Source organism: Boleophthalmus pectinirostris, unplaced genomic scaffold (genome assembly GCF_026225935.1).
Source record: "Boleophthalmus pectinirostris isolate CB_2022bp ecotype Guang Dong unplaced genomic scaffold, ASM2622593v1 HiC_scaffold_7, whole genome shotgun sequence".
Classification (NCBI taxonomy): domain Eukaryota; kingdom Metazoa; phylum Chordata; class Actinopteri; order Gobiiformes; family Gobiidae; genus Boleophthalmus; species Boleophthalmus pectinirostris.
In genome coordinates, this window is record NW_026571473.1 from 12,091,912 (window position 1) to 12,117,907 (window position 25,996).

At 38.0% G+C, this 25,996-nt stretch overlaps 1 protein-coding gene across 1 annotated transcript in view; it reads right to left on the reverse strand.

The window, feature by feature from the left end:
• LOC110172256 (ephrin type-B receptor 1-like) overlaps positions 1-25,996 on the reverse strand; it is a 151,888-nt gene that overhangs the window by 43,056 nt on the left and 82,836 nt on the right. The window contains exons 7-10 of the mRNA XM_020938094.2: positions 16,918-17,180; positions 13,868-13,943; positions 11,480-11,604; positions 251-416 (exon numbers count right to left, since the gene is read on the reverse strand). Coding sequence (XP_020793753.1) covers positions 251-416; positions 11,480-11,604; positions 13,868-13,943; positions 16,918-17,180 — 630 coding nt within the window. The remainder of the gene's footprint in view (positions 1-250; positions 417-11,479; positions 11,605-13,867; positions 13,944-16,917; positions 17,181-25,996) is intronic.

Here is a 25,996-nt window from a genome sequence, read left to right on the forward strand (position 1 = left end):
TTCAAATGGACATGAACTTTCACAGGACTGAACTTAACTGAGCGATGTTTGTCCAGTGGTATTTGTGTTGTTTTGTGTGTGATGAAGGTGGAGAGAGGGGTGGGTTATGGAAGGGTTTTATTTTTCATTTTATTTAGTTATTTAATTTATTTATTTCATTTTTAATTATAAAACAGTAAAAAAAAAAAAAAATCTGAACTGAAAATCTGTAACACTGTATTACTACCACCTCCTGGAGCACCTCACTCACCGTCTGTCAGGGTCTGGAAGAGCATCTCTTTGCTGTAGGATCCATACCCAGCCACGGTGCGTGCTCTGACCTGGACCACGTACCCGGTCCCAGGCCTCAGCCCCTCCAGGACCACGCTGGTCGTCTCGCTCTGCATCACCGAACTGTTCAGCACCGAAGACTGCAACTGGACCAGAGAAAGATGGAAGAGAGATACTGTCATAATGCCCCAAGACACAATTCTTCATCAGTGACACACTCAAAGGAGGAGAGAGTAAATTTAGCTTTAGCCGTAGGGACAGACAAGATGAAATCCAGGTGGAGTTCAATCAGAGATAAATAGTTCAAAGCTATTGGATACTATCTGCCATAACATTATACACGTGTCTTCTGGTGCATTATCTTTTATCTCTATATTCTTTTAGTTGGAGGGTATGCCACCTGTATCCAAATACTAGTAGGCTACTGCTCAGGATCCCATGTACTACAGGACAAACAATGATCACAATTTCAAACAAATCCTGTAGAGTTATCAGTTCTTTAAAATGTTCACAAGCTGACTATATTTCTAACACTAACTTGCATACATAGTTTTTTGTTTCTTTTTTACTGAATCACAATTATTATATCTTTATATTAGGTATAAGTTGCTAGATATGAGCCCCTGTGTAAAATAATGAATGACGTGGACAGGTGACACATCCAGGGATGACAAACAGCTGTTTTCATGTCCAGGAAGTTGAATCTAAACACGGTTCACTGAATGTTTTGAAGAGGTGAGTGAGTCATCAGTTAAACCCCGAAGAGTCACCAAGTCTTATCACATTTGAACACCTGGGGTTTGAGCACACTCCACATCCTTCTCAAATTGCCAACCTGTCCTGAAAAGTGAAAACCAAATCTGACACCTATGAGACAAACAATGCAACACAATGAATTTAAAATATCTATATTCTTAAACCGCGCTGCACTTGAACCTGGAATTTGTTGTGACAGTGACGCAAATTATATTCACAGGCTCACATTGTAATAGTATTCACTGTTCAGTTTGGGCTCAGACCAGTGAACTCAATGCACTTTACCATAGCTCATACCTTTTTATAAAATGGTCTATGTTATTAGGTTCTTTTTTCAGACAAAGACTTGTTTTCATACATGACAGTTTCGAGTGCTCTCTAGTGGTCTTCCTCAGAGTGGCCACGTGATGACAGCGCCATAAACTGGGACGAAGGGCTTTTTTACTCTCACACACCTGGGATACTGTCCCGAGGAAGTGGGACTGCAGATGGCTGTCTTCCTGCCTCCACTGGTAGGAAGACAGCGCCAAAACCTGTTTAAATCAGCTGACCGAACATATCACAGCAACGTCACGTGACCACTCTGAGGAAGACCGCTAGTGAGCAGTCGAAAATGTCAGGTATGAAAACAAACTCTTGGTCTGAAAAAATAACCTAAAAACATAAACTACTGAAAGACCTGAAAGTCTGTAACTGAATAAATGTAAGTTATAGCTGTTTAATGTCATACTGTGGAACATTCCAGGCAGAGCAATGACATAACCATAGAAAAGTGACAGACCCCCAACCAAAAAGTTACATAGTGCACCTTTAAATGTTAGACACACATTATCGTAATTATTATACATGACATTATAAATTATAAGTGTTAAATCATGAGGTTTCTTCTTCTTCTTTAGCTATTTGTAACACAACAGTTATATATTGTGACTTCACTACTTGTGGCACAGACCTTGAAAAACCCCTGTATACGAGCTACTGCCAGTCATCGCAGAGTGGACTAGACTTCGAACTATCTCCTAAACCCCAGGGCCAGCACCTTTCACCTCCATCTACCTCTGCCTTCTATCCCACCTCCCCTTTGGCATCCTCAGTCTGATAAAAAGGGTTTGCTGTGGAAAAAATCACAACAGACCTGAGCAGCACTGATAGTGGTGACAGGTGAGAGGAGGGGGAAGGGGCCACACTGGAGGAATGAACCTGAGAGTTCATTTGAAGGCCCTGTACCCATCTGTCTTCTACGTATTTCAGCAAAATGTGTCTCGCCCCAGTACAGGGATATTGTATAAGCAGATCTTGGGGTCAAAATAAGTCCACTGGGTAGTGTCTGCATCAGAATATAAAAGGTTTTATTATTTGAGAATCATGAAGTGCACTGTTAACATTCTAGTTGCTAGTTAACTTTACCATGAAGACAAAATTCTGCTCTAGTTTCTGGTTTTCCACTTTTTTTAAGACAGTAAAAATCTGGTTCTTAATAGGAAAACAGCAATTTTGGAGGTCCTATATTACAAAAAATTTACTCTTGTGAGCTTTTAGCCATTTTAAAATATTGTTACTTCCTCAAAAACATACCTGGAGTTGTGTCTCTTTCTTTCATTCACACGTTTGAAGCTACATCTCTTAAAATCCAAATGCTCTGTTCCACCTTGTGATGTCATGTTTTCAAGTTAACAATTACCTTTTACCTTTAGTTCAGGGCTGAAAGTATCCAAATGATTCTGGTGAAGGTATATGGAGTTTAAAAACACAGTGGAGCACCTCCTGTGTTACCACATGACATCACAAGGTGGAGGTCAAAATGTGGAGGATGATTTTTTATTTTTATTTTTTTTTAAATGAGCCCTTTAATCCATATACAACAAATACAACAATACAACAAATAAATGCATTCTTGTACGCTGAAGTTGGTATAGTATTTAAGATAATTGTGGACGTATACAAGACAAGATAATAACAATAATTTCAAAAATAGTACTCAATCAGGAAAATGCAGTGGCAGCAGAAGTTTCACATACAAAAGAACAATGAAAAAAAAAAAGAAGATGGATGGTGCTAGGTGACTGACCGTTACCAGTTTGCCAAGAGCGGTTAAGGCCTGTCAAAATTTGGACAGCGCTAGATCTAAAAAGGAAGATGGAAGATCTGATGTAACAGCCTCAGGTCATCAGTGTTTTTCTCTAGACATGAGTAGTTCATAATGATAAGAAAAAAAAAGTAGTGTTCTGTTTCCATCAACTAAAAATATATGCATATACTGTATTAAAGGCAACTTTTCTGATAGATGGTCTGCTACCTACTTGTCTCCATAGAGATGTTATTGCTTTGCCTGGAATGTTCCATGGTATGACATTAAACATATCACATCTAGCAAACATAACATATCTAGAATTTATTCATTTCAGGTGTTTCTATTGCTCAAAAATACAATCATTCCTTCTGTGAATAGGGGCGACACTCCACAGATCTTAATTGTAATGTAGTGTAGTGATCTGCTTGTCTCCCTCGTGATAGGTAGAGCTATACTGTGGAACATTCCAGATAAATAATATTTCCATGGAGACAAGCTGGTGGCGGACTCTCTACTAGAAATGTCGCGCAGTGCACCTTTAAACATAATGAACATTGTATAGTATTTTCTATTATAATTCTGTCTTATAATAAACTTGTGTGCTTAAAGATGATAATTGATAAGACTGTGCCTGAGTATGCAACTGAATTTTGTTTTAGAATCTGTTTTGCAATTAAATTTTCATAAGGAAAGCAAGCTCCAGCAATTTGTAATTTTGTGCTTTCTAGCTTCAAGGCTTTGTTCTGACCATAAAAATATATTTATACGCTAAGTAAAATTCAAATTAAATTATTTATTAGTTTTTATTCACTATTCAGAGTTTGTGCTCAGACCAGTGAACTCAATGCACTTGAACACAGCGAACACACACCTTTTGATACTGTTGTAGGTAGAGTTTTTATCCTTATTCATAATATTTATTGCCATATTGTTATATGTTTGCGTAGATACAACTGTTCTCTATGATAATGCAATTCAAAACACAAAGTCATTCATTGGACATGGCATTGACCAGCATACATTTCGAGTTAAAATAGTGGTGGGGATTAGATTAGGAGGGGGGACGGGATAGGGGGGTGGTTTTGCCCCTCAGCTATTCGCACTGACGAGGTGAAAGGGCAGCCCATCTGGGAATGCCTGGAAGGTGGAGATAAGTCTATGTGAAAAAAATCCACTGCCATATCAAATTTGCTACATTAAAACCTCATTATCTACAAACCAAGGATGGGGTTGGTCTTATGTGGGGAGAAGATGGAGGAGGAGAGGTGATGAAGGAGCTGCTGCTGTCTTCACCGTGTGCACACTTATCCAAAGGTTCCCTGAGGACTGCATAACTTCCAGCTATGAGCTAAAATTAGCTTCTGTATAGAGCAAAAAACAGCACATCTTTCTTGTATAGACATCAAAGTAACAAGGATGAAGCAATAATCTTGTTTTGATACCAAATAGATTCCTCTGGTTAATAATGTTAAACTCGAAAAATGGCAAATAAGGCCAACATGAAATCTGGGTGCTGTTTTTTGACTATGTAAGGATTTTATTCTGTCAGAGAGGAGAGGAGCGGTGGAAACTTTTCTTGCTTTCCCTCAACTTTAATTGCTCTCCAAAATATCGAAATCCCACTTTTTCCCAACTAAAAAAAAAATCTCCCAAAACTTCAGGGTTAGATAATAATGGCAGCAGAATTTTCAAGAGGAGTTCACAATTTCTATTAATACACAGAGTGAAGTATTATATAAACAAAGGTGTGGGTATGCAGTTTAATGGTAAACATTATTCTTTTAATAGTTCTGAGTGGGATAATGCTGTGAGGTTGTTTGTGCGTCTGTCACTGCTCTCACCACCTGTGTCTTAACCAGGATATTCTAACAGGTTAAGATTTTTTTGCAGTGGTGATCAAATGAGAGATTGTAAGATTAATCAATACCCCGATACTAAGTGATATTAAAGATACAATCACAAGTAACACATACTATCTCCTAAGCTCCAAAAAATTGAGTTTAAATAAACATTGGACTGCAGAAGAGTGCATTAATCATTATGATATATATTGGTCATGTACTGTTTTTGTTGTTGTTGTTTTTTTCTTATAAATTATAATAATCTTGTCTAGTCCCATGGTATTTGTGTCTTTCCCCATCTATATTATTTCACCTTAACTTAAAGGGACAGTTCGGAATTTTGGACATAAGACCTCATTTCCTAGTTAGCCAGAGTTTTGGAGACTTGTGGAGTCACTTTTTAAAATATTCCATCCAGTCCTTGTATTTGGAGAGGTCGCTGGTGCTAGGCTAGTGCATGTCAATGGCCATAGTTATTCTCCCACTAAAAACAGTCTTACCCACTCTACAAAACACCTGAAGCAAATCTGTTATTATACCAGACTGTCTATGTAAATTTCTGTGTTTACAGAAGAATGTTTGAAATAAAACTAACCTTGCATCACATGAATCTTTGCATGTTGAGGGACTATTTTCTCATATATCAGTCCACTGCTGCCAAGCTTTCTACCAGAAAGTACAACTCAGTACTGCTGCTCAGATATAAATCCTTCAAATGCAAGATTGGTTTTACTTCTAAAATTATTCTATTAACACAGACATTCACATCGATAGTCTGGTGCAATAACAGATTTTCTTCGGGTGTTTTGTGGAGTGGGTAAGACTGTTTTTTGTGTCAGGCTAACTATGGCCATTGACATGCACTAGCCTAGCACCAGCGACTTCTGCAAAAACAAGGACTGGATGGAATATTTTAAAAAGTGTCTCCACACATCTCCAACACTCTAGCTAAGTAGGAGATGAGGTCCTATGTCCAAAATTCTGAACTGTTCCTTTAAATCATAGTAAGTAAGTAATTTGAGAGTTTTGTTACCTAATCAAAAACTTATAATAACCGGAGTTGTGTTTTGTTTCATTCACACATGTCTGAGTATTAGTTTGTCTACCTCTCCAAAGCTCAAATGCTCTGTCCCACCTTGTCATGTCATGTATTAGGAGTTATTAGCTACCTTTTACCTTTAGTTCAGTAGAGATTGGTGATTCCAGGGCTGAAATTATCCAAATTATTCTAGTGAAGGTGAATGGAGATTAAAATCACAGTAGAGCACTTCTTGTATTACCACATGACATCACAAGGTGGAACAGAGTCATTTCTATTTAAGAGAGGGCCTTTAAACTTGAACATACACACTGATGGCTACTCCTATAGTCACTTTTCAGATGTCATTTTTCAATTGCTTTTTGTGTCACAGCAACAAAGATTTCTCCTCAACAACATGCAGTAAACTTACATAACTGGATTTCGCCTGCAGTACAGTGCTTACCCTGCCAACTCTGCGTTATGGAGTAAGAGAATTGCAAAGTGTAAATAAGTCTTCTCTAGAGTCACGGTCTTAAGCCTTGTACGAGCCTGCTTGCATCAAAGTGATAACAGCCACTGCAGCTGTTAAAGTTTGTGTGCTGTTTCTCTGTGAGTTATGATCGTCACAACTTACTGACAGTTTATTAAAGCCAGAAAAGTGGGAGCAGAGAGGGTGAACCTTATCCTAAAAAACACCCAAAAACTGTTTATTTCTCTTGTATAAGTTGGATGTGAAGATGGCCGGAACCCAACTGTGGAGGCTGGTTGTTGCAGAGATTTCGTAGGTGCTTTTCTCTTTGTGTGGTATTGGTGGAGGAAAAAGCTACTGCGTTAGAATAGATGGGGCCATTTGAACTGCAGCTCTCGGCTATAGTTATGCCTCTAAATTAATTGAGCTGTATAGAACTCTCTCGGTGTAAAATGTGATGGTGGGGTTTAAATTGGGTACTTATCAACATGGTGGTACTTTCTTTGTCAGAGTCCCCGGTTAGCATTGCCATAGCGACCTGTCAGATACTTGTTAATCCAACTTTAGGCCTAATCTGTTAATTGGGAGCTTCATTGCATTAGTCGCACTTTAATGGAGTTGGTTCAAGCTACTCGACAAAAGGATTCCTTCCACAAATGTCGCTTTTTGTTAATGCTTAAACTCAATCAGGCATCGTTAAAACATGCACCATGAGTTAAAGTGCAAAAGGCAGGTTAGATCATTTCACTAAAACAAAGCTGACATAATGATATTTAATTGTGTGTTAATCAGTGTTCACCACTACTTCATATATTTTTGTACTTTTCTTCTCAACTTTTTTCCTACAAACTGCCACTTAACTGATGTAAAACTATGCTTAATAATGCATTAGTCTTATAAAGCACTTTTCCACACGCTCAAAGTTGCTTTACAATATGGTGCATTATTACGAGGCTGCCAGTCTGCACCATCAGCCCCTTGGCCCATCACCAACACTCACACCACTTTCATACTGTGGGTGAATTACCTTGCCCAAGGACACAACAACAGTTTTAGTTTTTTTTTTTTTGGCACTGGTGCCCCACTACGGCACCTGATTTTCCCAGTGGCCCTGCTTATCTTCTGAAATCTGACAAGATCAGACTTTGACAAGGAGTTCTGGCCACAATGATAAATATTTACCCTGTGTACTATCCCACCAAAACAAAGAAATAATTAGCGATACATTTTTATAGTTACATTTCCAAGCCCTTTATATGTAAGATTGTAGATTAACTTTACAATTGAGTACTGCTGAATAATTCTATATTTTTTTTTCAATTTTTTTGTACTTCATAATATGGTCTTTTGATATTACAAAAAAAAAAAAAACAATATTCCCCTGGTGGATAAATAAAGTTTGCTAGGGTGATGACTAATGAAAATAGAAAGTTTCTATCAGATGTGAAAAGCAGTACAAAGCTTTTAAAATCAAAGAACATAACAGAGGATCCACAATGCTTGATCCTTTTCCAGCGAGATTGGGTTTGGTTTTCTCCATCTGGTGCCAAGCCACAAGCAAAATCTCCAGAAGCGATTCCCTTTGTTCAGTGCAGTTTGGGAAGTCGGAAACTCCAATGAGACTTTTCAAACTTTTCAGACTTATGTTACAGCCAGCCCTATCTCTCCTCAAGAAGTAGTGAGGGAGCGGAGAGCATGCTCAAGAGGACATAATGCCTGTTAACAACGCACTCAACTGAAAATCTGTCTGCAGCAATACTCAGAGACATGATAAGATTAGAGTTTGCTCTGGCATAAAAGGTAATATAAAGGTTGCCTTTCAAGATTAGCCCAATTTTTAATGTAAGGGTATCCTAACAAGCTAAAATAGTCTTTTGAGCTAAGCATTGCAGTATTATTGCTGCCTCTTCAAAATAATGTAACATTCACTTCAACCATTGCTAGTAGAGGACAACAAAGCCCTATATATCACATACATATATCAATTATTTTAGGTTAGTTAAAGGTGCAATATGTCACATTTCTGATGAGGGGCCACCATCTATTTGTGGTTTGCTTGGAATGTTCTACAGTGTGGCATTGTCTTGCATTTTTTTCTTTACAGGTGTTTTCGTTGCTCTAACAAATCTAACAAATACTGTGTGTGGGATTGCCTCTCCACAGATCTAACTAGTAACCTTGCTGATAACTTAACTCCATGAAGATAGATAAATGCAATGCCTTACGGTAGAACAAAGCATAAACATCTCCATGGAGACAAACATGTGGTGAACGCTTTACACAAAAAGTTACAACATACACATTTAACAACAATGATAAATGGTGACATTTTTACATAGCGCTTTTAAGACACTCATACACCAGAGTGTGCAGACATTGGGGGAAAGGTGGGTTAAGTAGCTTGCCCAAGGAGACAACAGCATTATTCATCTGTGGGACCTGGAATTGCACCGCCAGCTTGTAGGCCCGTAAAATCTGACTGCTCTACCACTTATGTTTATGTCAAAAGCAGGATTCAAACCGCCAACCGTCGAATCAGTGTGTACAATGTGTATCTTCTATGTAGATAATCCTGGCCAAGCAGCATTGGGGGAGTGAGACAAATGCAGACATCAAGTTTATGGTGCAGTATAACATCAATCTAACATTTTTCTATCTATAAAACTCCACTTTATTTGGATCTATATGTGTACACGAGCTTTGAAGTATCACTTACCATGTCAATATCACAGTATCATTTGAAATGTACTATAAAAACATACAGGTCCATGCATCATATTAGTCATAAACATGAACATTTACTTCATAAGTTGCAAAAGTCTTTCAAGGTGATATTGACTCAGGCATAACAGGCTTTTTGTTACTTAATCAATGATAAAGTTGGTTTCATTGACTTCCCTGTAGCTATACAGTCGATGGTGCATGTTAAACCACACCATTTACACATACATGACTCAATACATCAATGCATATTTCTTTGCCAGTGCAGCCCGCCATTCTTTTATCATCCATTGTAACGAATAGCTTCTCATTTTGCTCTAAGACAAATAGCTGAAAAGTGGAGCTTTGCATCAATATCGAGTGGTGTCTGTGTGAATGAATGGCCAGTCTCCCCAAGCCAGCCAGCATATTAGCAAATTACACTTAACAAGAAAGCATGCACTAAGTTGACATTTTGATAGCTGCGGACCACACTTGAGTCATTAATTACATATGATGGCATGTAATGTGTATATGAGTTGACAAGTGTTAGCAGGAGCTGTCAGCACATCTGTCACAACAACATATTTCTATCAAGATTTAGCCTCCAGTGTCAATATACTGTATGTTCAAGAACTTGCTGTAATGTATATGTTCAGTGATATCAGTGGTGTAGTGTATTGCATAAACAGGGCTCCTTCCTCTAAATAAGTAAGAAAATTTTAGTGTGGCCACAAAAAAAAAAAAAAAAAATACTAAGCAGCCCACGATAACGATACTGTATCACCCCTAGTTTGCATAGTTTGCATGTTCTGCTTCTCTCTGATGGGTTACCAAGATTACAAGATTACTCCTCCAGGTAAGTGTCCTTAGAAAAGAGTCCCTGGGCACTACACTGAAGCACAGGTCAAAGGTAGAGGATAAATGTCTATACAGGGACAAACTTTAACCAATTACAGAGCAAATACTATGTTGGTATTTAGAGTTAATGAATGCTCAGCTACAGTATATTGTACAATTTGTATGTAATATTATAGTCTTCTGTTTATTTGTGGGTTGTAGGATCCTGTAGCTGTAAACCATGAAAGTTAGAAGTACAAATTAAGTTACATCAAATATTATGATGACAAAAGTAAGGATAGGTGTGAATAAATATCGACAAAACTGATCTACAGTGGCACACTCAAAGCACCGCGCACCCCCTGCTTCTCAGTTCTTAGGGAAACACTGATTACTGTTTTTCCTTGTTTAAATCTTGAGTACCATATTTTTTGGACTATAAGGCGCACTTAAAATCACTTAATTTTCTGAAAAATCTGGTATGGCTTATACATTAATTCTGGTTGTGCTTACTGACCTCAAACCGATTTTTACATATATTCCACTGAGTCGTGTTCTTTAGTCCGACAGAAGCTGACCGCATCAGCGCACAAGGAGCAAGCTCTTTTTTAAAATGGCTTATAGTTTATGCAAATGAGCCATGTGGTTTTAAGTTTTGTTTCTGTAAAACATAAACAAATGTGCGCAAAGCAGTCCTCCTCACAGGAAATAAAAAAGTCTGAAGTCTCCAGTCTCATCTGTTTGTTTAAATAATCAGGCATGCCTTACAGTCCGAAAAATACGATAATACTAATTGTTCAGAGAGACGCGATCACTCAGTCAACAATAAAGTATCTTCAATAATGGTCACATATTTATTTTGTGATCTATGAATAATGTCTATTGACTTCGGTCGCGAAGATTTGTGACTTTTAAAAATGGGTCACCAGAAAAAAAGTTTGGGAAACACTGATCTATACTATGCCTGATCACATTATGAATATCAATTACATAAGCTATAAACAACAAGGACCCATGCATTATGCAGTTTTACCGCACTGCATGGAGTAGGTGTTCCTCTGTGATGTGTGTTAAAACTGCATAACGCACAGCTCTAAGTTGTATAATGTGCTTAAACCATACCTACCCACTGGAATATCTCACCTGTGAATCTGTAAAGCCTTTCTTTAAATGTCTAAAGTTTTAGTCATTTTAGTGTGATTCAGTCTTATGCATCCTCTATTATATTCACCAGTTCACTCAATATCTTTCAATGTATCTTATTCATTTAACTGACAAATTTGATATTGACATGCCCATATGTTTGGATAATAACTGAGTTGCCATTGCAGCAGCAGTAATTTACAGCCAGTTCTTCATACTGATAAAGAATAATGTCCACACATGTACCTGCTATGTGAAAATGAAAGAAAACTTGCTCTACCAGACTTGAAATATTTCTTATTGACACCATTTTTATGAATTATTACAGACTCAGGCCATGCAAACAGAGATTCATCATGGTGCCCTACCTTGTCATAGTAGCGAATCTCGTAGTCCAGGATGATGCCGTTGGGCTGTTCGGGTGGTGGCCATGACAACGAGAAGCTGCGGCTGGTCGAACTAACCTGGTGCATGATGGGAACGACCGAAGGGGCTGTTCAACACACACACATACACAAAATACACACAATCAATTAAGCAGTAAAGCATTAGGAGCATAAATATGGAAATATATGATGACACAGGATTATTTACTACAGAAGGAGCCAAATGTTTTCTCATGCAGGCTCGTAAAAACAAATTACTGTTCTTGTCACTGAGGGGGAACCAAGAGTTATGTGTGCAATGTATTTTCACTCATATTTTTATAAACTAGAAGCTGGTGGCAGTAATGTGGCTGGCTTCATTTTAATACTGCCTTTTACCTCATTTGTGCTAGACTTAATGACCAAGGCTGGGGCATAAAGGTGCTATACTGTGATATTTATCATAAGGTATACGATGTGTAATGGCTGAGGCTTTAGCTGTATTAATTATAAATGAATCTATTTGTTGTGTAATTTATTCTCCTGATAGGTACTGTTAACAAAACCTGGGCAAAGACGTACATAAATCTCACAAATTTAAAAGGTGCACTGCGTAACATTTGTGGTGGAGGGCATGCCACTTGCTTGTTTCCATGGAGATGTTGTTACTTTACATAGAATGTTCACAGTATGGCACTAGATATGTGTACTTAAATGTGGAGAAAATGATACAGCAAATGGAAGACCTGATGAAAGATGAACCTTTAGGAGACTGCAACGCTATCATTTAACTATCATAATGTTCACAGTTGAGGCTACAAATCAACTCAACAAATCAGTCAAAAGGTTTGGACAGTTTTTCAGTTCTGTTTTTTCTTTATTTCCGTGATACTCACTGAAGGCATCAAAACTATGAATGACATACTGGTACATGGAATGTAGCAACCAAAAATGACCTCAACATCACTGTGACTTGTTTCAGATTTTAGATTTTGAAAAAGACCCATGTTTTACTTTGATCACTGCTTTTGACAATTGGCATTCCTTGACCCTGACATGGCATACCTTGAATTGAAAACCATTTCAGGAGAATTTTTATAGTAAAGCTTATTGAGAGTAGGCCAAAAGTTTGCTAGCCTGATTCATCAGCCGGTTTTACTTCGTTTCACTTCGTACAAACCGTCTGACCGCGCAGACTTAGATTTTGTTCGCTCGACGGTAGGAGGGTACTTTTTATCGTTTAACCAATCGCTTCTTGGTCATTTCCAAATCCCGTAGGAAGAAGGACAATAACGTCTTTCCTCTTGATGAAATTCACCAAACATTCTCTTTATTCTGGCTTTAAATCCTCGCAAATCGTTGACAACACTGAATATATGATCCTTTGCTGATTGGCTGGTGCCTGAACTTGCACTTTTGAGAACTTGATGGTTTTTGAGAACCATCTATCCTGAGTTATTTCACATTTTTGGTACATAATTCCATATATATCCATATATTTGAAATCTTTCGTATAAATCTAAAACGTAGAAAGTAGTAAACATGCAGAAAAACAACTTTCAAAGAGAGGGTGTGTCCAAGCTCTTGCCTGATACTTATACTTATAGTAGAAGCAAAAACAAGCAAGCAGCTGAAGCAAAAACCTATCTTGTGTTTAATTTAATATGGGTGTAATTGCAGGCTTTATATTCTAGTCTTCTGCGTATTTCGCGTTGGTACTGGCTGAGTCATCGGACACCATGGGACAGATATAATCCATTTTAATGCTATGAGAAGTGGAAATCTTTTGTGCTGTCAAAGTGTGAACTAGCTGACAGCTGAAAAGTCACTATTGGGATTTGGGATATTTTAGGTGCTTTGCTTGCCTCCAGTGAAAAACACGCTAAATCTACAGCATTACCGTGCATTCAGAGACAATAATGACTTTCTAAAGATCTTGCTAGCAGGAATTGTTTACAGTTGACAGTTGTTACAAGCGTATTTTGGGGTGACAGTGAATCCGATTTGGTTTAAGAATGATGGTAGATAAGCTAAGATGCTGTTCCTTCTATAACAAAGCAGCCCTTAAATCTAAATTTGGAAAGTGGTTGAAAATCTCACTTGTGTCTGTCGCTATTAAGTATTGATGGGGCAGTAAGTCAGCTCACTTTATAGTCTGTAAGAATTACTCTGTCAAGGAGCGAAAGAGGGGACAGGGGAGGAGAGAGACAGAGAGAGAAGAAGAAAAGATGAAACCTTCTGATGTGCACAGAAAACAGACAGAGATGAGACGCCTCAGCCATGTTTTATGAATTAAAAGACAGCTCTGTTTCGTCTCATTTATCCCCCCCAGCCTAGCCCTGCGCATGGCCCCAAGGAACGCACACGCAAACATGTATAATTCACACGCACCCGCCTGATTGGTCGTAATGTTGATTGACAGTTGTTGGGCGGGATAAGGGCTCTTGTTGGAGACGCCGTTGACAGCCTGCAAAACAACAAAATGGGTCAGTGGTGTTGTGAAGTGCAAAGTAAATCGCATATCTAGGGCCTAAGCTCTGTCTTTAGATGAGAAAACAACACAGGTGCATACCTAGGTGGCTGAATTATTTTTTTTTTTTTACTTAAAATAAAAGTAAAATTACAATAAAGTTACAGTGTAGATGCAGTCATACACATTGTCTCCTATTCATAATATACCCTACATATACACTATATCATAACAAATAAATCCTTTAAAAATAGTAATCCATTTGAAATATAGGCTTGAATTGAACCATGACCATTTGTGCTTGAATAAATCTGTCTTCATTTGTAACCTTGCAATTATTTGCTCCATATGATACACATCCTTTATTTTACTTTTCCACTGGGTAACTGTGGGGGGCAGCGGCCTGAGCCAGGAGACCGTTATAATTTTTTGGCAATTAAGAGTAAATTTTTCAGCAAATGAAAACTAGTATTTGCTCTTGTATCATTTGGAAAAATTCCCAACAGCACAATGGATGGCTCTAAGATAATTTTGATCAATTTCGCATTGCATGTCCCAGTTTAGGACAGTCCCAGAATATATGGGAATGATCCCATGATGATCCCACCAGACCGTAGCCCCTCCAACATTTATCTGAAGGTCCCACCAAATTTACATGTAATAAAAGGAGTTCTAAAGAATCAAATTTTAGTTTTCCATTCAAACTCTCTTAGTACTGGGCTGTTTGGGCCTCCCGAAGCGTCAGTTCCCAACCCTCATCCTTAATTATTGTATTAATCAGAATTGTGTTTTGTTTCATTCGCACATGTTTAACACACAAACCCTGAATATTTAGGCTCTTTTCTCAAACTTAAAACACTCTGTTCCACCTTGTGATCATGTGATTATAAAGGAAGTGCTCCATTGTGTTTTTAAATTCAATACACCTTTACTAGGACAATTTGGATACTTTCAGAACTGGTATTGCCAATCTCCACTGAACTACAGGTAAAACTACCACTGCATGACATCACAGAGTGGAACAGAGCATTTTAATCCTTGGAAATCTAGACAGAATAACAAGAGGGTTACTCAAACAGTGAATGAAATAAAACAACTCCAGGTTTATGTGGAGGTAACAACATTATTCCATTTCTTAATAAGGTCTTTAAACTGTTTTGGGGACTGAGATAACAACATAACTAACTTGATTACTGCAATAAAATGAAATAAAGGCTTCAAATATGTAAAGAAATAGACTCTACTCTCTCCAATTTCGGAAACAAAAGCCAGTAAGAACAAAGATCACAGTTCTTTGTTGCACCTGTACTGATTCAAATAGAAAATACATGCACGATATTGTCTGTTATCAGGATCTCCACCACAAACACAAATCAATTACCATGTTCACTGTGCGTTTAAGACCACCTAATTAGCTGCCACATATTGTTTATAGTGAGCTCATTTTGGAAGTCATAAAACGCCTTCAGTCAACGGCAAATCACTGAACAACAGCGCGCTAATTAGAAAGGCTAGCCTCGCTCCCAGCTATGACTCCGCATTGTTTTTCTTTTCCTTTTATTTATACTTACACTCATTCCAGGCTTAATAAAACAGCCCACAGTTGATATTAACATTGTAAAATTATTTATCTTTAATGAGTGTACACCTTTTAAATCAATTTGATATGGAATAAGATATACTGTATTTTTATGAGTCACCAAAAATTTTTTTAGTATACATAAAAATGAAACTTTAATGTATTCAACCTGGACCACAGTATCTCCTATAGGGTGTGTGCGAGTGTGTGTGTATGTTTAACAGTACCTTCAGTTCTATTAAAAGCTATTGTTGTGTCCTTACGCAAGACACTACACTCATATTACCTAATATGAATGTGACGTAAGTCAGTATTGGTGATGATTGGAGGAGCTGATGACGCAGATTGACAGTCTCGCTTACATCAGTCCATCAGTCTACCCCCGCGTGAAATGAATGAATAACGCTCTGTAAAGCTGTGGGTCAAGTGTCTTACCCAAAGACATAATGACAACATTCATCTGTAGGAGGTAGAATCACACCGCCAACCTGTGGGTCTGTGGCTGCAGCCAATTGAGCTACTATTGCCCATCTAAAAGTACATATAGTTCCGTGATTTTGCTGCTTCCAATCAACCATGCATGCATGTTTACACAATGTTCTTAAACCTGACCCATTGCTATAACCTTAACCATTCTACATGATCCTAATCTTCTACTATTGTAAAACTACTGAAAATACTGTAAAAATCTACAATAAAAACTACTACAAAAGTCTACAGTAAAAACGTGTGTAAAAAACTACTGTAAAAAAATAACATAAGTTAACATAAATCTGTGTCACTGTCATAGACTGTATATATAAATGGACAGCAAACGCACTAGTCGCCTTGTTCCAAATAGGAGTTGTGCCAGGGGGCTCTTCTGGGTCCTACTGACACTGGCTCCCATTGACTTACATTGGAATATTGTCTCCCCTCTCTCTAACTGCTGCAGTGAGCCTTATCATTTTGATCTTAAAATGTTCATGTTAACCCGCTCTACGTGACTCTCGTGGGTTTTTCCCGCTATTTTGTCCGTCAGAAATATCCTATTCATAATATAGAGCCTGGCTCCAAATTCGCCCCTGTAACCGTTAGCATCGCAAATTTCATTTGAGTGGTGCTAAAGGCTATAGGTGGCGTCACACACACCTAGTCCACTTTTTTATACAGTCTATGATCACTATAGTGAACATGGCTAATGTCTTATTCTATTGGTCACCTCACATTAGACTTGGACAAGCTTTATTGATTCACAAGGGAAATTACTTGGACACAGTAGCTCCCACATCACAATATATTATAATAGGAAAGAAAAAAATATAAATGGTAATAATAAATTCTAAATAACTAGCAAAAATAGCAAGAGACTGGTGCCAAATAAAGCATAATTAAAAAACTTCTTGTACAAACCTGCACATCAAAAGTATAGGACGTGTGCGCCCTCAGTTTGCTTATCTCCACTCGAGTATCCTTCAGGCCTCTCTTCCCTGGCACAAACCCCACGCTGTCATCACACGGCTGGCAGGCTCTCCTCTCCGGACTGTGGCATCTTCTACAGATCACGTTGTAAGACAGGTCCTCTCTGTGCCCTGTGTCCCGAGGGGGGTGCCACTCCAAGACCACCGATGTCTGGTTCACTATGGACACCAGGTTTCGAGGAGCAGACGGTACACCTAGAAAAGAAGAAATAGCAGAAGAAGAAGCATAGTGATTTGAAAATAACTCTACACTTTTAATAAAATAAGTGGCCACACCAAATCGCTCATGGCATATCATTCAAGTCAATCAAGTTTAAAAACACAGTGGAGCACTTCCCTTATTACTGCATGGCATCACAAGGTGGAACAGTGTTTTCTGCTACATGAACTCTAAAGAAAAACTCTAAATGTGCAGGATTGGATTTGATTTCTAAAATATTAAATCCCAATGGACAGAACTGAGTTGCAGCAATTTGCTGCAATACTTTCTCAAAAAACTATACCTGTAATAACTGATAATAAAACCCATTTTGAAACATCACTTGAACAAGAATGTATAGGAAAAAAATTATAAAAATTTGACAAATAATTTTAGATTTTGTTTCTATACTGGAACTACAAGATATTATTAAAGAAACTACTATTTATGATGTATGGAATATTATATTCAATTGTCTAAAAAGTGTTTTATTATCATTGTTAGGAGTGAGATGAGACACAATTTTCACGAAATGAGACAAACCACAAGATAAGATCCATGAGAACGAGACAAGGCGAGAGTCTGACATAATTTGTAATAAATAAGTAGTGCAATTCATTTCACAATTTTGGCTTCACTATTGTTATTTATTGTATATAATACTTTAGGACTACTGCTTTTTGCAACTACAGCTTCTCAAATTGTATAACTCAGCAGCTCTTAACTTTTTTTTTTTTTTGGTCTGAGCCAATGGTAAATTCAGGGGGAAAAAAATCTCACAAGATCATTTTTCTCACGTGTGATCTTGCACCATCCCTAATCAAATAGGCTATATTCACACTGATGTCACAAACCAGGAAGATGTTTGCAAAGATGCGATTATAACTTCCGGTGGGCTCTGTTCACAGTAGTAAGTCTGACAAAATCTAAGAAAATGAGAAAATGGCCCCGTTTTCTTCATCTACATGTCATTTTAGCATTCGGTTATGTCCGGCTAATCAACAATTGCAACCATACCTCAGTTTTCATCATTTCCCCACTGATGCACAACTCCGAGCGCACTGGGTACATGCGATTAGAAGAGACGAAATTCCAAATGATTCCAAACGACACATATGTATGCAGTCTTCATTTTACCGCTGATCACATTTACGTCCATGAGTTTTATCACAGTCGGTTGTTGAGCCCAGTGTCGGGAACTATACCAGAAGTTGGCGAGGAGAAAATTCAGTTTGTCGACTGGACAAAAGTTAGTTTGGTTGAAGACGTTTTGCAGCTCATCCAAGCTGCTTCTTCAGTTCTGAACAGTTCTGAACAGTTCTGAATGCCATGGATTCTACCTGGACGACTGAGGGATTCTTTATACACCGGACATTGTAATCGCATCTTTCCAAACATCTTCCTGGTTTGTGATGTAAGCATGAATAGAGCCTATTTTCACGAAATGAGACACACCATGAGATAAGATCCAAGAAAACGAGACAAGGTGAGAGTTTTACATGATTTGTAATAAATAAGTAGTGCAATGCATTTCACAATTTTGGCTTCATTACTTTTTATTTATTTTATGTAATACTTTTTTTTTTCAGGGGTAAAAAATCCCACAAGATCATTTTTCTCATGTGTGCATAATCTTGTGCCAATTTTGTCTTGCTTTGAGAACTTGTGGTAGGAGAACTTGTCCCTAATCATTGTGCAATAAAATTGGTATGAATTGGTATTAAATTTGGCATTTTATTGTGACTTCATTAGCCCCTTCCTTCTTACACAACTCTGCTGCAGATCTGCATTACTGTCAGGGAGTAACTTTGTAAGAGTTGGTGAAGTGTCTAACTATGGACACTAGGTTTTGGGGAGCGGAGGGCACACCTAGACAAACAGAAATCGCAGAAGAAGAAATATAGTAATTTGAAAATAACTCCACACTTTTAATAAAATAAACGGCCACACCAAATCGCTCCTGGGATATCAATCAAGTCAATTTGGATTAGGCGGAGAGAGAAGCAGTAAGTTAATGCCTGACACCTGGATGCAATCAAACTTCATTACACAGAGCACTTGAGAAAACCATTTTGGATTTTAATAAGCAGTTCCTCCTAATAGCCTATATATGAATATCTTAATGAGAAATCTGTTTTTTAATATGCAGGCAAGTGGCTGTTTGAGGCGAGCAGCGCTGAGCCAGTCGAGGGGGCTATGTTTGGAAACAGATGAGGAGCACACTTAAGACGCAGAAGCAGATGAGGTCAAACGGGTCAATTCATTTCACTGGAGTAGAACATATATTAGACCAGATGGAATTTTACATTGTGGTAAATAGGACTGGGAATCGAATCAGTGACTGTCCAACTGTTCATAGCAAGATTTAGTTTAAGGGTTTTTGGCCCTATACCCCAATAAACAGCATGTGGATGACTGCACCGTGTAGTGGAAGTGGCAGAAAATTAAGACATGTTTATGATTGAGTTTTATAGTATTTTAATGGTCAGATATTACGCAAAGTTGACTCTTATGAGCTTTAAGCCGTGTTAGAATGTTGTTTCCTCATCAAAAACATACCTAGAGTTGTGTTTTGTTTCATTCACACATGTTTGAGTAATCCTTTATTACTCCTTTATTGACTCCTAGATTTCATTCACCCCAGACACATCCTCCAGCTCTTCCAGGGGAACCCCAAGGCGTTCCCAGGCCAGCCGAAAGACATAGTCCCTCCAGCGTGTCCTGGGTCTTCCCCGGGGCCTCCTCCCAGTGGGACATGCCCGGAACACCTCCCGAGGGAGGCGCCCAGGAAGAATCCGGAACAGATGCCCGGGCCACCTCAACTAAGATTATTATTATTAATCGGTCTACATCTCCAAATCTCAAAATGCTCTGTTCCTACTTGTGATGTACTGAAGCAGTAGTTAACATCTACCTTTTATTAACCTTTATTTCAGTAGAGATTGGTAATTCCAGGGTTGAAATCACACACATGATTCTAGTGAAGGTGTATGGAGTTTAAAAACACAGTGAACTTCCTGCATTACTACATGACATCACAAGGTGGAACAAAGTGTTTTCGGTTGAAAGAAAAACTCAGACTAAATGTGCAGGATTTGGTTTGCTTTCTATTATATAATATTATTATTCATATTATATAATATAAAATATTAAATCCCAATGGACAGAACTAGATTAAAAAAACTATACCCCTAATAATTTATAATAAAACCAGTATCAAATCACATCACTATCTGGATTATATTGCAGAATCTACTATTTATGTGTGTTGAAAGTTACATTCTATTGTCTAAAAGTCTGTCAGTATCATTGTGGTATAAAAATAGGTATGAAGCCTTTTCCTTGAGTTTGACATTTTATTTCGACTACATTACCCACTTCCTTCTTACACAACTCTCCTGCAGATCTGCATTACTGTCAGGGAGTAACTTTGTAAGAGTTGGCGAAGTGTCTGTAACAGTGAGAAGGTGACCCCAGAGCTGCTCGGTCTGTTCTCAGCCTGGCCTGGATCAGAGGGACTCCATTGTGTGACATTATAATGAGTCCTAATCACACCTCCATTCACAAGGTTAAACATGTCAGCACTGCAGCTCCTTCACTCTTCACATCTACAATGCAACCCTATGTGAGGCTCACATGTCAAAGCATGGGAATACCACTTTAGTGAGTACTACAGTGCAACGGATATGCTTAGAACTGCTTGTAATAGCACTTATAATAGTCATCTCATTTTACCTGCTCAGGATCTGTTCTTGACAAATCCTGCTTGATCTTTATGGGTCATTTACGGTAGCATAGTCTTCTTAAAGAACACATTAATCTATGACACCTGTGGATCATTACGTTATAATTTGCACATTTTAAATTGCAATATTCATTTAAAATGTCTTAACAACTTCCTTGTTAGAAAAATGTTCGATCAGAACAAAGAGCCGTGTAGCCGTTGGCCTTTCCTATGGATAGCTGCACATCATGCCATCGAGAAGCAGATAAAAAAAAAAAAAAAATTGTATCATAATAACTACACAATGCTGTCTAATCCTACACGTATCATCAATTAAGAAAATAAAACTGGAAAACAAAGTACAGACCAAAGGGTGGTATGCCAGTAGGTGTGAAAATGGGGGTGCCTTGAAAATAAGTGATTAAAGAGTGCTCCAACAGGTGCAAATCATTCCAAATACAACTTGAAGAGGGTAAATGAGAACTGGAAACATTTATAAACATGGGCAGTTTTGCATAATAGGTCTGCTTTAATAGCCTGATTCATCAGCTGGTTTAATTTTGTGGAAACTGTCTGACCTCGCAGCATTAGGATTCATTCGCTTGACGGTAGATGGGTACTTTTTTTATTTAACCAGTCGCTGCTATTTGTTCGTGATGTATGTAATGCACCAAATACCGTAGGAACAAGGGTAATAATGTCTTTCCCCTTGATAAAATTCACCAAACATTCCGGCTTTGTTCTGGCTTTAAATCCTCAATCTCGAGAATTGTTGCCAACATAGAATGTATGGCTTCGTCTACATCCATCTTGACGACTTTGTTTACTGTTGTGTTGTACCACAAAAGGGACCCAGACAGGCGCTTGAGTTTGATGTCATGGCTTCACAGTTCTTTGCTGACTGGCTTGTGCCCGGACTCACACTTCCAGGGTCTTGCAGACCGTATAGTATTCCGATTACTGACCTAGTCGCTGGAGAGAAATTAAACTGAGCGAAGGCACTAGGTGGCGCCAGCCTGGCTACTGCTTTAATTCCAGCAGCTTTACAATATTTGACAGTTCACATTTATCAAACACACAGGCCTGGTAGTTGCCTCAGTCAGTTAAGTTCTGGACATCATTTGGTATGAGTGAAATTAAAGCCTGATTAAAAAGACTATTCAACAATACAGTTGAAAAAGTTGTCAGAAATGGCTCATTTCAGATATTTTTGGACACTGGCCATTAGAGTAAACAGTCACCATGGATCATTTATACAATATGAATCATGCTGTTTAATTCCAAATACATCACACAGAAAACATTTATTGTATTGGACCTCACTGCCAAAAGTTAAACTACATTAACTGTGACTCATATTTCATAATCCTCACTTCTCTGTTCAATGCAAAAGCTTAAATGGCCCATATTATGCTATTTTCTGATCCATCAAAACCCAATCAAAAATGTGTATATTATTGTATTGCTTTTAGTTATATATTGCCATTTTATGGATTTGCTTTTATTTGACTGGTTTTTGTGTTTTTGGACTGGCAAGGTTAAATTAAGAAGTTATACCCTCTGTCGCTTTACAATACATTTTGTTGTCTTTAATGTTATCTTTATATGCGTAGCTTTTAGGAAACTGTTTTATTGATAAAATGTGCTATAGATATAAAGTGGATTTGGATTTGAAGTGCTCCACTGTGTTTTTAAACACCATACACTTTCACTTTTCAATCATTTTGACCATTTTATACCTGAAATTGCCAATCTCTACTGACCAAACAGTAAAAGGTAGCTATTAACTTGAAAACTACCACTACAGACAGACTAATAATAATAAAATAATAAAATAGAGTTACTCAGACGTGTAACTGAAGCAAAACACAACTCCAGGTATGTTTTTGAAGAGGTAAAAACATTGTTATTGTTGCAATTGTGTAATATAGGACCTTTAAAAACACATATAAAACTTTCAGACCAGATAATTCACCATGCACAGAATCTGGAGTTTGGTAGAAGGAAGCGTGAAAAGGGGGAAGTAATTAGAACTATGCCAAGTTTATAACCTCCTGAACCAAAGTAGCATCTTCAATTCTAACAGATCAGCACTAATCTTGTGTACTTCCCCAAAATGTGAAATTAAAAATGTCAAAGTAGGGAAGAGAATTAGTGAGATGGACCAGGATTCGAGTTTGTGCTTCTTGTCAGCAAAAAGTGGCACTAAAGGTCAGTTAAAGTTATATAAGAGAGCCACCCAGTCACTACACTAATGCTGATAAATTAACTGGCTCAAAACTTTAAAGGACTTAAACTGTACTCTGACTTTTTTAGACACTATATTTAAAAGGTGCACCATGTAACTTTTGTGATGGAGCGTCCGCCATCTGCTTGTCTCCACGGAGATGTTATTGATTTGTCTGGTGTATTCCACATTATGGTATCTATTTGCCACTGTAATAGGACATTTTCAGATCTCACCTGGAAAATTACAGTGAGATCTGTGGAGTTGTTACCATGCTTACAGAATGAATGCATGTATTTGCGCCTGCAATCGTATCAAATGTAAGATTTAAGTTTAATGTCACACTATGGTAGCCGGATTCATCAGCCGGTTTCACTTTGTGGAAACCGTTTGACCTTGCAGCATTAGGATTCGTTCGCTCGACGGTAAGTGGGTACTTTTTATTTAACCAATCACTGCTATTTGGTCATGATGTATGTAACGCGCCAAATTCCGTAGGAAAAAGGGCTATAATGTCTTTCCCCTTAATAAAACTCACAGAACACTCTCTTTGTTTACACAGAATGCATGGCTTCGTCTACATCCATCTAGACCCCTTTGTTTACTGTTGTGCTGTACCACAAAAGGGACCCAAACATGGCCTCACAGCTCGTTGCTGATTGGCCAGTTCGTGATTCTTGCAAACCATTTAGTGTATTCCAATTCCTGACCTAGTCACTGGAGAGAAATTAAATTGACTGGAGGTACTAGGTGGCAGCAGCCTGGCTAACACTATGGAACATTCAGGGCAAAGCAATATTGACATGGAGACAAGCAAGTGGCAAACCCTCCATCACAAACGTTACACAGTGCATCTTTAAAGCAAAACTTAAAATAATAATTAAATAATCTGTTTATAAAATGCCTAAATGGTCTCTTTTCAAAAGGTCACCAGAGTGTGCTAGGGCTGCTTCTACTGGAGCACTGAAAAGTGAAGCAACTTGTATGAAATTTTTAAAATTGTCAAAACTGAAGTGAGGCAATTTGAGCACTAGAACTACTAACTGCACTGGTGAACCTGGAGTGGCTTCATTGACATTGTCTGATAAACGGTTTTGAAGATTACAGGTGGGCAGGTTATTGAAAAATAGATAATATCGAGAATGTTGTCTTGAAAATATTTAAAATGTGAATATTAAGTGAATTGTTTATGATTAAAGAATGCTGCAAAAGATGTGGATTCAAAATGGAAATGAAAAATATATGTTGTAAACTTCCATATGCATGAACAAAGTGATTTGCACTTTTGTCAGATGAAGAGGAGAGGTAGAGCACTTCACTGGGTCATAAAAAGTTTAAAACATAGCAGTGCAGGTGCTCTACGAGGGTTAACTTGAAATCTTAACAAAATGGAGCCCTTACTGAAAAATGTAAAAGTGGGAAAGGTACAAACCCAAGGCACACCGACTGAATATATAAAAAGCCAATGTGTTTCGACCAGCAGGATGGTCTCCGTCAGGGCAGAGCATCCTACCTGTACTTTGTCCACTTTTACATTTTTCAGTAAGGGCTACATTTTGTTATGATCTGCACTTTTATTAGTAAATCTGCAGTCATTTCACATTTGTTTGATACCTAAACTGTATATATACATTTTAAGCCATGTTTAGGCACATTTCTGTTGGATGGATCGTAAGATCATCTGAATTGTACAATCAGGATATTCCTAAAATAATGAGATATACATTTTTGTCAGTATAGCATGGTTAAAAGCTCAAAAAAAGTATGGCATTAAAGGGACAGTCCGGAATTTTGGACATAGGACCTCTTTGGAGACGTGTGGAGACACTTTTTTACATATTCCATCTAGTTCTTGTATTTTCAGAGGTCGCTGGTGCTAGGCTAGCACATGTCAATGGCCATAGTTAGCTTGCCACAAAAAAACTGTCTTACCCACTCCACAAAACACCCGAAGCAAATCTGTTATTACACCAGACTATTAGAAGTAAAACCAATCTTGTATTTGAAGGATTTATGTCTGAGCAGCAGATATATGACAAAATAATCCCTCAACATGCGATGATTCATGCAATGCAAGGTTAGATTTATTTCAAACATTATTCTATCAACACAGACATTTACATCAACAGTCTGGGGTTATAATTGCTTTGCTTCGGGTGCTTTATAGAGTGGGTAAAACTGTTTTTAGTGGCAGGCTAACTATGACCATTGACATGCACTAGCCTAGCCCCAGTGACCTCTGCAAATATAAGGATTGGATGGACTATTTAAAAAAGTGTCTCCACACATCTCCAACATTCTGGCTTAACTAGGAAATGAGGTCCTATGTCCAAAATTCCAGACTGTCCCTTTAAACATTTCTCCTCCATCTTCATGAAGACCAAACCAGACCAAATTATAGGTCAGATCTGTGAAGAGGCAGTCAGAATGCCTGTTTTTCTGTGTATTTTTGAGCAATAAAACCACCTGTAACTCAGTAGATATAATGTTTAATGTCATACTGTGGAACATTCCAGGCAAAGCAATGACATATCCATAAAACAAGCAGGTGATGGACCCCCAAACAAAATAAAATAAAATATTATAGCACGTTTAAAAGCCCAAAAAGGCAATTTAGCACAGGATTGCCTCTTTTAAAGTTCTCTTAATAACAAACCATATTTCTACAAGTCTAAATTGGTCCCATATTATCGCAGTCGCTCGCTACAGACATCTGATCCAGCAGGAGGCCAAGGCTGTTGATCTTCTAAACATTTTCCCTCCATCAGACTCTAAGCAGTGATGATTACGCACACACAAACACACGCAGCGCCCTGACACAGATATTCATTCAAACTTATTTTTACCTGAATCGCACCATT